Raw genomic sequence first — 12,346 nt, forward strand, 5'->3', positions numbered from 1 at the left:
GAGTGTGGTTCCAGGTCCAAGCAGTGTCAGTGCTGCCTGCCACATGGGGCTGGTGTTCTGGCTGATGTCGCTGCATTCTCATATGAAATGAGAGTCAGAATGGTAGATGTTCAGGAGGAGCCATCTCCAGTCCATGTTTGTGTCCATTGTGGAGATGCAGAGATTGCTGTTTGAGGCACTGCTGCTGGAAGAGAGCACGCAGACCAGCCAGCTCAAACATCAGTAGGAGCTGAAGTCATCCTGCCAAAGCGCGAAGCCAACAGGAAGCCTCCAGGTAAGCACACTATCTTTGTCCTGTTCAGAGCAGAAACAAAGATGACCCAAGCTTTGGGAACTGAGCTGCGGAGTCCCATGTTCCAATGGCTGCACACTGCTGAGGAGCAGGAGCAGCACGGAGGGGAAGCCATTATTTGTTCAGCTGCAGACATTTTACTATACTTCATGCACCATTTCTATCCCTGAGTCACTGCCACCACTTGAAGTTTTGAGTTTTCCTGTTGAGCTGCTCGTGGCTTTTTTTCATATTCCCACAGCTTACTTTTGTAGTGAAAAATGTGCTTCTTCAATAGCTGCCCCACCAGCAGCAGTCTGAGTTGTTTTGTTGTGAATGGTAGTTTGAAAGCACGGAAGAATTATTTATGTTAGTGGTGTCTCCAAAGTGTCAGTCTGTGGACAGAGATTTTGTTCAGAACCCTTGGAATCCTCCAGTGTATGTCATTGTCTGTTATCAGTTGCTTGCCCTGGCTTTAATCTGTTATCGGGTTACTGAGTTTGACAAGACATATTATTTAAATTGTGTCATAAGAGTGTGCTAACATTTAGAACTGGCAACAGGCATGATTTCACCAATGAAATGCAACATTTGGGAAGTGTTCGGAATGAGAAATGTTTCCTTCCCATCCCTAGCCAAAAGAATGTGTTTCTTAGATGGCATATGAGCGTGTCCAGCCTCACGCTCTGATAGACATATGCTGCAGTGAAACTTGGCAGTGCAGTATTCACTCTCCACTGGCGTTAGCACAGCCAGGAAAGGATGTCATTGCAATTGACACTGCAACTATGAATGAAGGTCCTCCTCTATGGAAGACATCTCAGTGCACCTTATACTATCACTTCCAATTCCCTGTTTTTGTACCTTGGACGACTCTTGTTGTTGCAGGCTATTTGGGACCAGATGATTCTCATTGCTGTTCACTATAAAGCAAAGATGACTAGCAAGAATAGGAATACAGGGCTTAAATAATTTATAGCTCCACACACCCATTTAAACACAAACTAGAAGAAAGATAATGAAAACGGACTTTCTATTCTTGTTATATTACCTTCTGTAGCCTTAACTTTCCTGTGACAGCTGGAAGAACATAGCCATAAATATGTTTGCAGGAAACTGAAGAATTTTCATGTCGTGGCATGCACACCCAATAGCAACTTCCTTTCAGCAAGAAAAACAGTTGAAAAATGTCTGCAAATGTTATATGTTGATGAAATTCTGCATACCATCTTAAATTCTCATTTTAAACATAATAAAAGCTCCCAATAGCAGATGGAAGTATTAACCATGTTTTAAAGAATGCCTTCGGAGATGACTGATTGCTCTCAGCTGGCAGCATCTCTGCACCCACCAAGATAGCAAGTAAGCCCTGCCATCTAACAGATAAGCCTCCGGGGTCTGGAAAATCTCATCCAAGGCAACTGTGAGCCTTGTGTGTCCTTTGTGTGAAAGATGGAGATGGGTACTCAGCCATTTAGTGTTAACAGGGGTCCAGAAAGAAAAGCTTGCTAGAAGATACAGGAAGAAAATAATTAAACAGATACAGTCTGGGAGTCACTGAAAAAAAAAATGCAGCTTCCTCTCCTGAGAATGTGTGAGAGTGCTGTAGGTGTGTAAGAGTAGCTGTGGATTAGTGCTCTGCACATCTGAGATGGGCTTTGGTCCTCTTCTGCCCAGGTATGAAACACACCAGTATCACAAACACGCCGAGTCCTTCTCATGTTGCCAAACCCCTGGGTGTTTTACATTGTTTCATCAAGTATTAAATAAGCAGAGTAGTCAGAGTGTGTAATGATAGAATAGAAAATGTGAGGGGTGCATGTGAGCATCACACTGAGAGCAAATCACTCCTCTCCTTCAGTCTCCAGAGATGGAAAAACGTAGTGTGGCCACAGGCTGAGATTGTCAGAGGCTGCAGAGGCCTAATGCTTCACACTGCAAATGAGAAAGTTAAGGGGCAGGGGATACTAGCAGAGTGGCAAACAAACAAGTAAAGCCCCTTGTTTATAACCAGCACTGAGTCCTGCTTGCCTTTCCAGATCAGTCTGCAGAGAAAATTGGCATCAGATCATTCTGATAGAGCTGGAAAGGGATAGGGCAGTGTAACTGCAGCTGCGGAGGACAGCAGGCATCTCTGCCCTACTTGCACAGGCTGCCTCCCCTTTTGCTGCCTTCTGCTCCAAAGCTGCAGCCAATGCGTGTTGCTTGGCCAAGGTCCCTGTGTCCCATGCTTGGCCAGAGGGCTGCTGGAAGTCACTGAGAAGAAGCGCCGTGTGTGAGAGGGAGCGTTGGCAGCAGCTCGTGAAGGCCAGGGGTTCTGCTCTGCTTCATAGCTCGTCTCGCTCTTCCTCGCTGCAAATGCAGGCGCTCCGCTGGCTGTTCATGAAGGGCCGGCAGCCCAGGGTCCAGACAGCATTGAACACTGTGTCTGCGACGGACTCACAGGCTGCGGGGAAGGAAGAGATCAGGCAGTCAGGAGCGGGCTCTGTAGGGCATTGGCAGGCTGAGCCCTGTGCTGAGTCCTGTGGTATTGCAGTTGGGAACATGGACTGTTTCTGGGTATTGTATTTGTACAAATCCAGAAGTTACCTTCAGCAAAAAAGTGGGGACTCTTCTCCTCCTGATGCGGCACCAACTTCCCTCCCTGCCAGCCACGTCTCTCAGGCTTTTCTGCTTGGTGGATCACTTGCAGCACTGCAACTAGTGCTGTGTACCCAGCAGATTTCCCACTAGACATTGGCAGCACTGTTTCTCCCAGCTGCCTCTCCTTACAACTGTTTATAGCCACTATGAACTAATCTTTGCAGGTGTTTGGAAGGTGCAGTGCCAGCATGCTGTGACTGCAACAGTGTGCCTGACTGCTAGCCCCTTTCTTTCCTCTAAAACAGCCCTTGTCAGATCAACAGGTTAATATAAGATCTTTTAAGGTTGTGGCTCAGTGGTGCTATCTGTAGTGCCATTGTCATCTCTTATCTGTGAACCAGAGCCCAGTCCCTGGTTCTCCAACTCATTGGCCCTTGGCCATGTACAGGTTTGAGCATGTGGCTCGCAGGCTCTGGAAGACTTTTTGATCTTCCATGAAGGTATCTGAACTCTCAGGGAGGGCATCCAAGGATTAAAAGAATTGCTTCTAGGGGTTTTGGTTTCCTTTTTCTCCTTTCCACACATCTTTCCTAGCATGTCCCCATGTTAAATAACTTCAGATGTCCATCCCTGGGGCAGGAGCGTGTATTCTCCCTCAGCACTGACCCATCTTTAACACTACTGGGCAGACACCCTGCTCCCTTCTGCAGGTTTCTGCTTTGTTTGGCAAAGAGGTGTCTCCCTGTGCACACCCTCCCTTCCCTGCCACCACTTGTTCCCTACTTGGGGGATTTGAGCTGGGGAGCCTACCTTCCACCTTGGAGACAAAGCCAAGGCTGCGCTTGAGATCAGAGCAGATGGAATGGAGGCACCAGCGGAACTTGGCATCGCAGCGGTATTTGTTGGCTCCACAGGTGTCATAACAAATGTCCAGCTGGTTGCAGCACTTGGTCATGGCAGGGATACCCAAATCTAGCTGGGAAATGAAAGAAAAGGAGCATCTCTTGGCTGCTTCCTGGCCTCAAAATCGCACAGCCACAAGTGGCTGAGAATTTACAGTGCCCGACTGGCTCAGTGCCCCCAAACCAGAGGTATGGCAGAGCCTCCATTTCTCTTTCTTTGTTTTTGCACAGCCTGCTTCTTGGCCTAGTAAATCATCTAAAAGGGTTATCAATGCCTTGCTTCTTACAGATGTGTTTATGGGACCAAGGACAAACACAGCTTGCTTGGAGAGAACCTGCAGCTTAGCTAATAACTGTGGGTGGGTGGAGCAAGTCTGTCTCCTAGAGGGATGGGACTCATTAGCTAGTTAGAAATTCTTCCTCTTTTCAGCCTTCCTCATGCAGTATTTATTTAGGAGATGTGTTTTTTCTTCATTGCATTCAGTGCTCATGATTGCCTGCATAAGGAGGTGGCACCGCAGAAATCCCCACAAGGTTTGCAATGAAACGTGGTTTAAGGAACTAATCTAACATGAAAAATGGGCTTTAAAGGGAGGGTTTTTTGGAGCAGGAATCTGTCTAATTGCTTCTTCATAGGCAGCAGTAATGCACTGGCTGAATAGTAATTCCTGCTCTAAGAGCCTCCTGGGAGAGCTCTTCCTGGTGATTCCAATATTATTTCATTAATTGCCTTTAAAGTGGTGAAAAGGTACAGTATTAATGCCTACAGTTTTATTTCAGTGCTCAAGAGAGGCAAAAAGCATGGGAAGGACAAAGGGCCAGGCGAGGATAATACATTCAGGCATTGCTGCTTGTGCGTTATGTTAATGCTCAATTAGCGTAGGCCCTGAGCTGCCCAGTGTTGGGTGTTTTCTGTCCTAAAGGCAGAGAACTGATGATATCTTTTTTTTCCCCCCACACTGATGCTCTGCTTGGCCAGCCCTTTTCTTCTTGTAGTGCTAATCTGCTCAGGAATCTTTCAGTACCTACAAAGCAACAGGTCAGGCCTTCATAAGCCTAACTTCTGCCTACATGATTCCTGCTTGTCTTCCATTAGCAGCTGAGGTTTAATGCTTTCCTGACTGACAATAAATGGGGCCATGCTTAGGCTGACTCCTCCTCGCCTGCTGTCAGCAGCCAGCCATGTCTCCTGGCAGTCCTGGCAGACAGCTCATCCCCAGCACAACCCACTGGTACTCCCTTCTCCAGAGCTGGGAGGAGAAGCATCGCACTGGCAGCACGCAGCACAGCTAAGCATAGTCCCTCCCCCACATCATTAGCAGCTTAGAGATGGTTAGCTGTGAGTAGAGAATTTCATTAGTTAGGAACAGTACATACACTTTGGGGTACCTTGAGCCCCAGAAAATAGGAGCTGCAGCCATTTGGTTCTTGGGGCTTGTAGTGAGGTCGTGGCATCGGAGCCTTCCCTGAGGAAGAAAGGAAAAACATGAAGAACACTGATCTTCCCAAGGGCTGTACCAAAGAGCTCTGGGACTCTCCCCAGCTCTTAGCCATGGGTGAGTCCCTCTTCACAGCTGCAGCTGGGGCTATCCAGCTGCATTCTTAATTCCTCCAGAAATCTCCTCTCCACCCCCAGTGTGCTCAGGGTGAGGGAGCTACGGATCAATGCAGAGCCATTCCTGGCTGATCTTGGGCCCTGTGTTTGGTGATGTGCTGTTCTTTTAAGCTCTGTTTCTTCTTGTCAGCACTGATAACCATTTCAGATACTTTTCCCTTTTTTTCTTCCAGGGTACCTGAATTACCTGCCATCAATACAGCTGTAAGTCTGTTGTGTTTTTGGAAAGGCCTCACAGCAGAATCCCTTAGAAGGTCATATGTGGGAACACTCCCAGCACCTTCTAAATTAAAAACTGCCTGAGTGGTTTTGTTTAAACAACAGGCTTGCAACAAATAGCAAACCAAAACACTGTCTGGCTGTGGGATGTCAATAGGCAGCTTTTTCCAGCCCTACACAAATGCAGTAGGCTTCAGGGATTTAACTGTCTGCAGGCTGAGATAAAGCTCTCCTGCTGACTTTCTCAGCAGGCAGTGGCATTTGTGTGGGGAGGTATTTCTCAGTGCTATTGTCTCCCCTTTTTGTCCCCTTCAAATAGGCCAGATCTGGTTCCTGCTCCAAATAGTTCTCTAGTGCAGAAAGCATTGTTGTTCTGAGCAGGTAGAACTGAATTAAGAGTAGTGAAAGAACACCAATCAGTTGGTCACAGCACATTGCCATTACAAGATTGCCTTTGCACCAATACGTAATTTAAGTCCATTGAGATATGCTGGCATTTTGATGGTTATGCTATAGAGAGAAGGGATTGTGTCTATAGATCGGCTGAATCTTATAACCCAAAACTCACAGGCAATACAGTGAGAGGAGGACTGCTCCCTGGATGCATTTCACAGCGCAAGTACAGTTTTGGAAGGGACCAAGAGCTGGGACTCAGAGTTCAACCCAAGCTGAGGAAGGAAGCAGAGGCAAGTTCACAGTTCAAGGTGGATTTTGCAGGATGAGAACAAATTTTAATGACTTGCTTGTAATATTGGCAGTAAGTTATGATCTTGCAGCACGTTGTCAGTTATGGGGTAAGAAGGGAGAGCAGGAGTGGGGCTATTTTTGGATATGGAAGTAACTGTTTCCAGGGAAAATCTTCAATAAGCTTAAGCTACAGCTATTGTGATGTCTTACACAGGTGGCTGAAGTGAAAAAATATCTGGTGAGTACTGCGGAATCAACAGAAGTGCTCAAGATGAGCCCATGTAGGAAAGCCACCTCCTCCTCTCTGACAAATTGAGCTTAATCATTTGTCAAGTGCACCTTTCTGAACTCCTTCTCAGCTAGATAAAGTCCAAGACACCACGCTTAACCTCTCTCCCACAGCTTGTTTTGTAGCTCAGGAAAACAAAAACAAAAGCAAGGCACCATTTACAAGTAATCCTCATTCTACACATAGCAACTCTGTGATTGATATCGCTTACTGCTTGCCTCTCCTATGGGCACGTCTGTGATGGGGAGGGGATGAGGTAAGTCCTGCCAGCTGGGTTTCATCACTTGCCACACAGCCCTGCTGAGAAAGCTTCTTCTGTAGAGTAATATTTCAGGGCACAGTCTCATTGGCATCATAGAGAACTGAGGTCGAGCTGCTAATGGGAAGTGAGTTTCCCTGATGCATTTTAATATCTCCAGGCTGCCGTAGCTGTATCAAGGGACTGCGGAACAGCCAGCTGGCTAGAGGAGATCTCTGGCCCATGCAGGAGGTCTCAGGCACTGCAGTGCTGGTACAGTGGGGCAGGGGAATGCAATACATTTCTATGTGAATAGATGGTCCTGGGGTCCCACACTGTGACCCTCCAAGTCCTGCCTGCCTAGACAGCTGGGAGAAGTTATTCAGGGATTTACTCCCTGTTCAGGACACTGTTCCCCCCAAGATGCTTACAGAGGTTTCATAGTAAGGGGGAGATATTTTCCAGCAAATACTTGTATAAACAAAATTTCCTGATTTAAGGGAGTAATCTGTCATGTTGTCTGTTTTCTCACCTCACCAGGTGCTGATAAATCCAATCTAGCAGCCAGAACAGCCAGTTCTTTGTGCTCAGCTGAAGATGGATGTGTCAATTACAGGTGAGTCCTGACCTTTATCGTGGCAAAATAAGCAATTATCAGTATCCCTTGTCTGAAATGAAAGAGTGGAATGCACCAATTTTATTCCTTGGCTGGAGAGAGAGCAATCAGGCCCTGATTCAGCAGCAAGGCAATACAGATGGCTGGCATTCATTCTTCAGGGCACAGGCATTTAGTCTCACTGGTTTGGGATCCTCCCTGCATCCCCTCCAACTACATGAGCTAGAGTCCAGCACAGGCAAGTAGTTCTGGGGGGGCCAGAAGGACCTGTGGAAGTATGTGAGCAGTGTTTGAGAATTGCTGCTTCTGCCAATGCTTAATACTTGTTCAGGAGAGGACAAAAAACACTGCTAAAGAAGTACTTGTTGTTTTCCTTTCAAGGTAAAGCATTTCTCTGATATGAAGCAGGATGTTCCAGAGGAATGGGCAGGCCTTTGCACAGGAGCAGGGCAGTGGAGCCAGGACAGGGGAAAGCCATGGCCTGAGAGCAATGACTTCTCTGGAACAATGGTGAGTCATGAGCCTCCCTGAATCGAGCTTCGTCACCCATCTTCCCTTCCGTGGCCTCAGCACACTATAGCATCTGTATTTCTCCCTATGTCTTCCCCACTGTGGGCTCAGGAGATGTTTCCATCGGGCTGAGGAACATTGCAGATAGGCCCACACAGCCCAGGGAGACACAGTGTGCAGCCCACTTCCTAGAAGAAGTGGGATGTGTGTGGACAGAAACTGAGCTGGGAGGATCTCTCCAAAGCATAGAGTCCATGACTGTAAACTGGAATGCTCAAGGCAAGAAGGGATGAAAACACCTCAGTGCTCACAGGCATCTTGCTCAGGCAGTCTCAGCTCAGGATGTGGGATGAAACTGGGAGGAAAGTACCTGGTGGGTATTGCTGGACGGGCAGGTGACAGAGGGCTGGGCTCTCTCCCAGGACAGATACGGGAAGCTGGCAGCAGGATGCAGTTCCTGCTGTTCCCAAACAGCAGGTTGGATGTTAAGAAAAACTTATCCCATAGAGTGGAAGTGCATTGAAACAGGGTGCTGAGGGGGCTGGTGGGGTCACCATCCCTGGAGGTGTTCCAGAGCCACAGAAATGAGGCACTGAGGAACGTGGGCAGGTGGGGGTGTGCTGAGTGAGTTGAGAGGGCTCTTCCGACCTGAATGATTCTATGAAGCTGGTTGGTATCCTGCTGATGGCTACTGCTGCCTGGGCCCATCCAGTGCTCTGTGTCCACACCAGGGGTGTGCCACAGCCCTGTTGCTCTGTCACCTGTGCACTTCCAGGCTGCCTTTGCCTGTTGTCCCTGGGTTGACTGCCCCCACTACAAATCAAACTCTTCCTTTTTAGTAAATCTCTCAAAGTCCAAGGCGAGCAGCACTGCCTCATTCCGCCTTGAGTACTAAAGTTCCTCCATGGTGACATGGGTTCCGTTTACTTTCCTGTTATCTCCCCTCCTCCAACCCTTGCTATTAGCCAACCTGCAGCTGCTGAATAACCCACTCCGAAGGTTGCTGAGATTACGGCTACCATTGGCTCCACCAACCCCTTCTCCTCAGGGCTGCTCTTCCTCCCTAGCAGGCCTGGTAGCTGGCAGCCAGGCTGCTTGCATACTCTTCTTACATCCTCTCCTCTTGTTCTGTTGTCCCTGGCACTGAGCAGGCTGCTTTCGTTAAGAGGGATGAGGAGGTGAGGGTTCCCTGTGCTGGAACCAGCAGCACAGCCATGACTCATGCAGTGACCCATCTGTGCTGAACAGGGCAGGGGTTTGGTTATGGGTGCAAGAGGCTGTGGTCTCAGGGAAGGAGAGCTGTGGGTGTCAGGGAACGCAGGAGCAGGGAGAGAAGGGCTGTGCGGGGACATGGGGTAGCAGCGTGTCTCTGAGGGCTCCATCAGCATCAGATTAGGAAAGTAGTAGAATGTATCTGTTACTGGCATAGAGCAATGTGTACAATGTGTAGACAGGCCGACTTTGCTGATGGCCTTGCTGCCCACCCCGGCGGCTCCTGTGCAGAACAGACAGACAGTGCCTATTGCAGCAATTGAAGCTGTCCCCAGCCCCAGACACAGTGCTCTGCCCCGTGTCCCCATTGTGGGACACCCCTCACTTACCGTATCGACACCTGTATTGGCAAACGCCATTTTTCCCCCCGAGCAGTTCCAAGAAAGAGTCAAAGTAGCTGTTAACCGTCTCGAAGCTGTCCCGGATGGCCCCGATGCCCCACTCCGGAAAGTAGGACTCTGTGTAGGAGGTTTGGGCGGTGTTCTCCTGCGTGGTTTCCTCGGTGCTGTGCCCCAGGCACAGGGTCAGGCACAGAACCGCTGCCTCCAGGAGCAGCCGCATCCTGCAGCCCGGACGCAGGCCCCGCGCCCTCATGCACGCCGATGTGTGGGCAGGGAGCAGTGGGAGCGAGCTGCGTGCGTGGGAGGAGGTGAGCACCCTGCTGCCCCGAACTTTAAACGCTGCTGAGGGACCGGGATGAGGTCACAGCAATCAGAGTGCAAAGTGCAACACGGGGTTTGGACTCATAGAGGAATACCAGGTTTGCATTTGCACAATCCCACTGGAACCGGCCCAGTTATCAGAGCACCAGGGGATTGGCTGCTGTGACAGGGTCCCCCAAAAGGCCCTTCCTAGAGGCAGAGCAGGGGCTGCTTGCTCACCAGGAAGCCCTTTGTTGCCCACCATGCCCTGCTGCTGCTTGCAGGGGGGGGAGTGTCTGCCTCCAGCCTTCCCTGCACTGCAATAGCAGCACTGCTTCCATGAGGCACTGCTGATCCTAATGCTGGGGCCTGTGGGCACATGTGGCCATGGGGGAGTTTGAAGTTACTCATTAAAAGAAAACAACCAAACAAACCAACAGCAATAGACAGCGCAAACCACTGATAAAGGGAAGAGCTCCGCTTGGGAAGCTCTGGATATGTCCTGCTCAGACACAGCCACTCTGCAGACTACCCTGCAGTGCAGGCACCAGCAGCTGCTCCATTGGCCACTTCTTTTCTGGCACTGCACTGCCAGAGGCTCTCTGGAGTGGAGGAGAGCCAGGCTGTTGGCTTTTCAGATGTATAGCAAACGTAAATGCAAATCCTGACACGTTTTTCAGGAGGCTCAGTCCCATGTCATGTTTACTGCCCAAGAGCCAGAGCCCTCCAGCACCCTGCCCAGGCCTTTTCCTGCCCTGTGCTCCAGCTATGGAATAAGGAGGGACCACCTCCATGTCTGGGCTGCCAGTATAGGTCAGTGGAGGGAAGAGTAGGCAGCTGTTCTGTCCCTTGCTGAGCAGTGCAGAACTGGATCCAGCTGCTGCCTTCTGGGGCCTGTTCCCAGGCACTTGGGCAGGCAGTGCAGGAGACCCAGACCTGTTCTGCTGCTCAGGCCGTGCTGGGGATGTGGTGGTTGTGCAGCAAATGGGCAGCTTTTCTTGCTGGGATTTGTTGTCAGGCAGCCCCAGTGAAGCCATCCAGGTGGCTGTGCCTGGTGCACAGCTTTGTCACCTCATAGTCCCTGAGGTGATCCATGAGCCACCCAGTGCAGACAAGCAATGGAAGAACGCTGGCAGGGCGGCAAGAGATGCACAATGCAGAGCCTAGTGCGTGAGCTGTGTGCACTGTGCTGTGCAGGACGTGCAGGCTGGAGGCTCTGGGCAGCGAGCGTGAAGCCAGCGCCACTTGCAAAATCGATCAGGATTTTTTGGGAAAGTTGGACAGGAGACAGCTGGGGAGCAGCTGGCAGTGTGCAGGGCCAGGGAAAGAAGCTTCCCTGCTGGTTTGGCACTTGTGCCGAAGCAAAGGCCTGTGAGTGAAAAAGCAGCCCTGAGCTGCTGCCCCAAAACGTGGCGGCTGCTCTGCCCTGCAAGGGGTGAGCCACCTTCCCCCCCTCCTCCAAATGAGGCTGCAGATGCCTCCTGCCTCTGCCAGCTTCTCTCTCCACATGACGGAGGTATGGGCAGTGGTGAATTCCGACAGCTGGGTTCTGAACCTCATCCTGACCCTGGGATGAGCAGCTCTGAACGCTGTGCATTCATTTCTGACACTGTAATGCTCAAATATAGAGCAGCCCGGGGCGGGGATGAGTCACTGCTCCTAATGGCACAGTCAGTGCTGGCGGTGCTGCAGCTTGGTGGTGGGGAGCACTGAGTGGGCAAGGGCCCGTCGGTGGACTTGGCCAGGGCCTTCCCTTAGTACTCTGCTGGGGTTGTGATGAAGCACGGGGGGACTGCACCCTTTGGGGGTGAGGTGCTGGGGTTGAAGCACAGGTTGAGGCAGGGGAGCTGGCAGCCCAAGGTTAAAGTTCGTGCTTAATGATGGCTGGGTCAAAGCCTGACTTGGGAGCCAGATGAGTCATTGGTTATCCATGCAGCTGTGTGATGAAACACCTGTGTTCCTCGAGGGGCAGCCCTGAGTCCCAGCCCGCAGGATGGGTGGTAGGCTCTGCCCCTGTCCCAGCACCCCTGCTGGGTGGGTGGTGTCACCCCACCACGGCCATGCTGCCAGCATGGGCAGGGATAGGGCAACACCTCAGTCCTTGGGCTGCATAGAGAAGCAAGGGCAGATCCCCAGTTGCAGCCAAGGGTTCTGACAGCAGCACGAGGCTCTGCTCCACAGACAGCAGTAGGGCTTGTCACCAGCCCTTGCTACGTTTTAGTTGTTTACTCATTGATTTTCCCCAGCTTCCTGATGACTGCAAATTAAGTAGAAGCTCCGCTGTTTTTAGAGAAGCACGAGGACAGCTGAGGTGTATGAACTGCGGGAAAAGTCCAGCTATGGAAGCGATCAGCCCGGGCATCCTACGTGTCAGCACTGTCTCCTGGATTGCTGGCGGTAGGTGGACGGTTGGACTAGATGATCTTAGAGGTCTTTTCCAACCTTAATGATTCTATGACAGTCTGATGTGTCCTCCCTTCCCCAGAACTGTTCAGAACTGGGT

At 50.4% G+C, this 12,346-nt stretch overlaps 1 protein-coding gene across 2 annotated transcripts; it reads right to left on the reverse strand.

Annotated features, from left to right (window-relative positions):
• Window positions 1–724: 724 nt before the first annotated feature.
• Window positions 725–9,894, reverse strand: PLA2G12B (phospholipase A2 group XIIB). 2 transcript variants are annotated; one of them, XM_048946586.1, is made up of 4 exons: window positions 9,532–9,894; window positions 5,146–5,222; window positions 3,665–3,830; window positions 725–2,717 (listed from the first exon to the last, which is right to left on the reverse strand). In XM_048946586.1, the coding sequence occupies exons 1-4, from the start codon at window positions 9,794–9,796 to the stop codon at window positions 2,599–2,601; spliced, it is 627 nt and encodes a 208-aa protein (XP_048802543.1). In that variant the 5' UTR covers window positions 9,797–9,894; the 3' UTR covers window positions 725–2,598. The 2 variants fall into 2 exon arrangements, with proteins under 2 accessions (XP_048802543.1, XP_048802542.1); XM_048946585.1 differs by having other exon boundaries at window positions 5,134–5,222; window positions 9,532–9,893.
• Between the last annotated feature and the right edge of the window lie 2,452 nt (window positions 9,895–12,346).

The sequence above is a fragment of the Lagopus muta genome, chromosome 5, assembly GCF_023343835.1.
Source record: "Lagopus muta isolate bLagMut1 chromosome 5, bLagMut1 primary, whole genome shotgun sequence".
NCBI lineage: Eukaryota > Metazoa > Chordata > Aves > Galliformes > Phasianidae > Lagopus > Lagopus muta.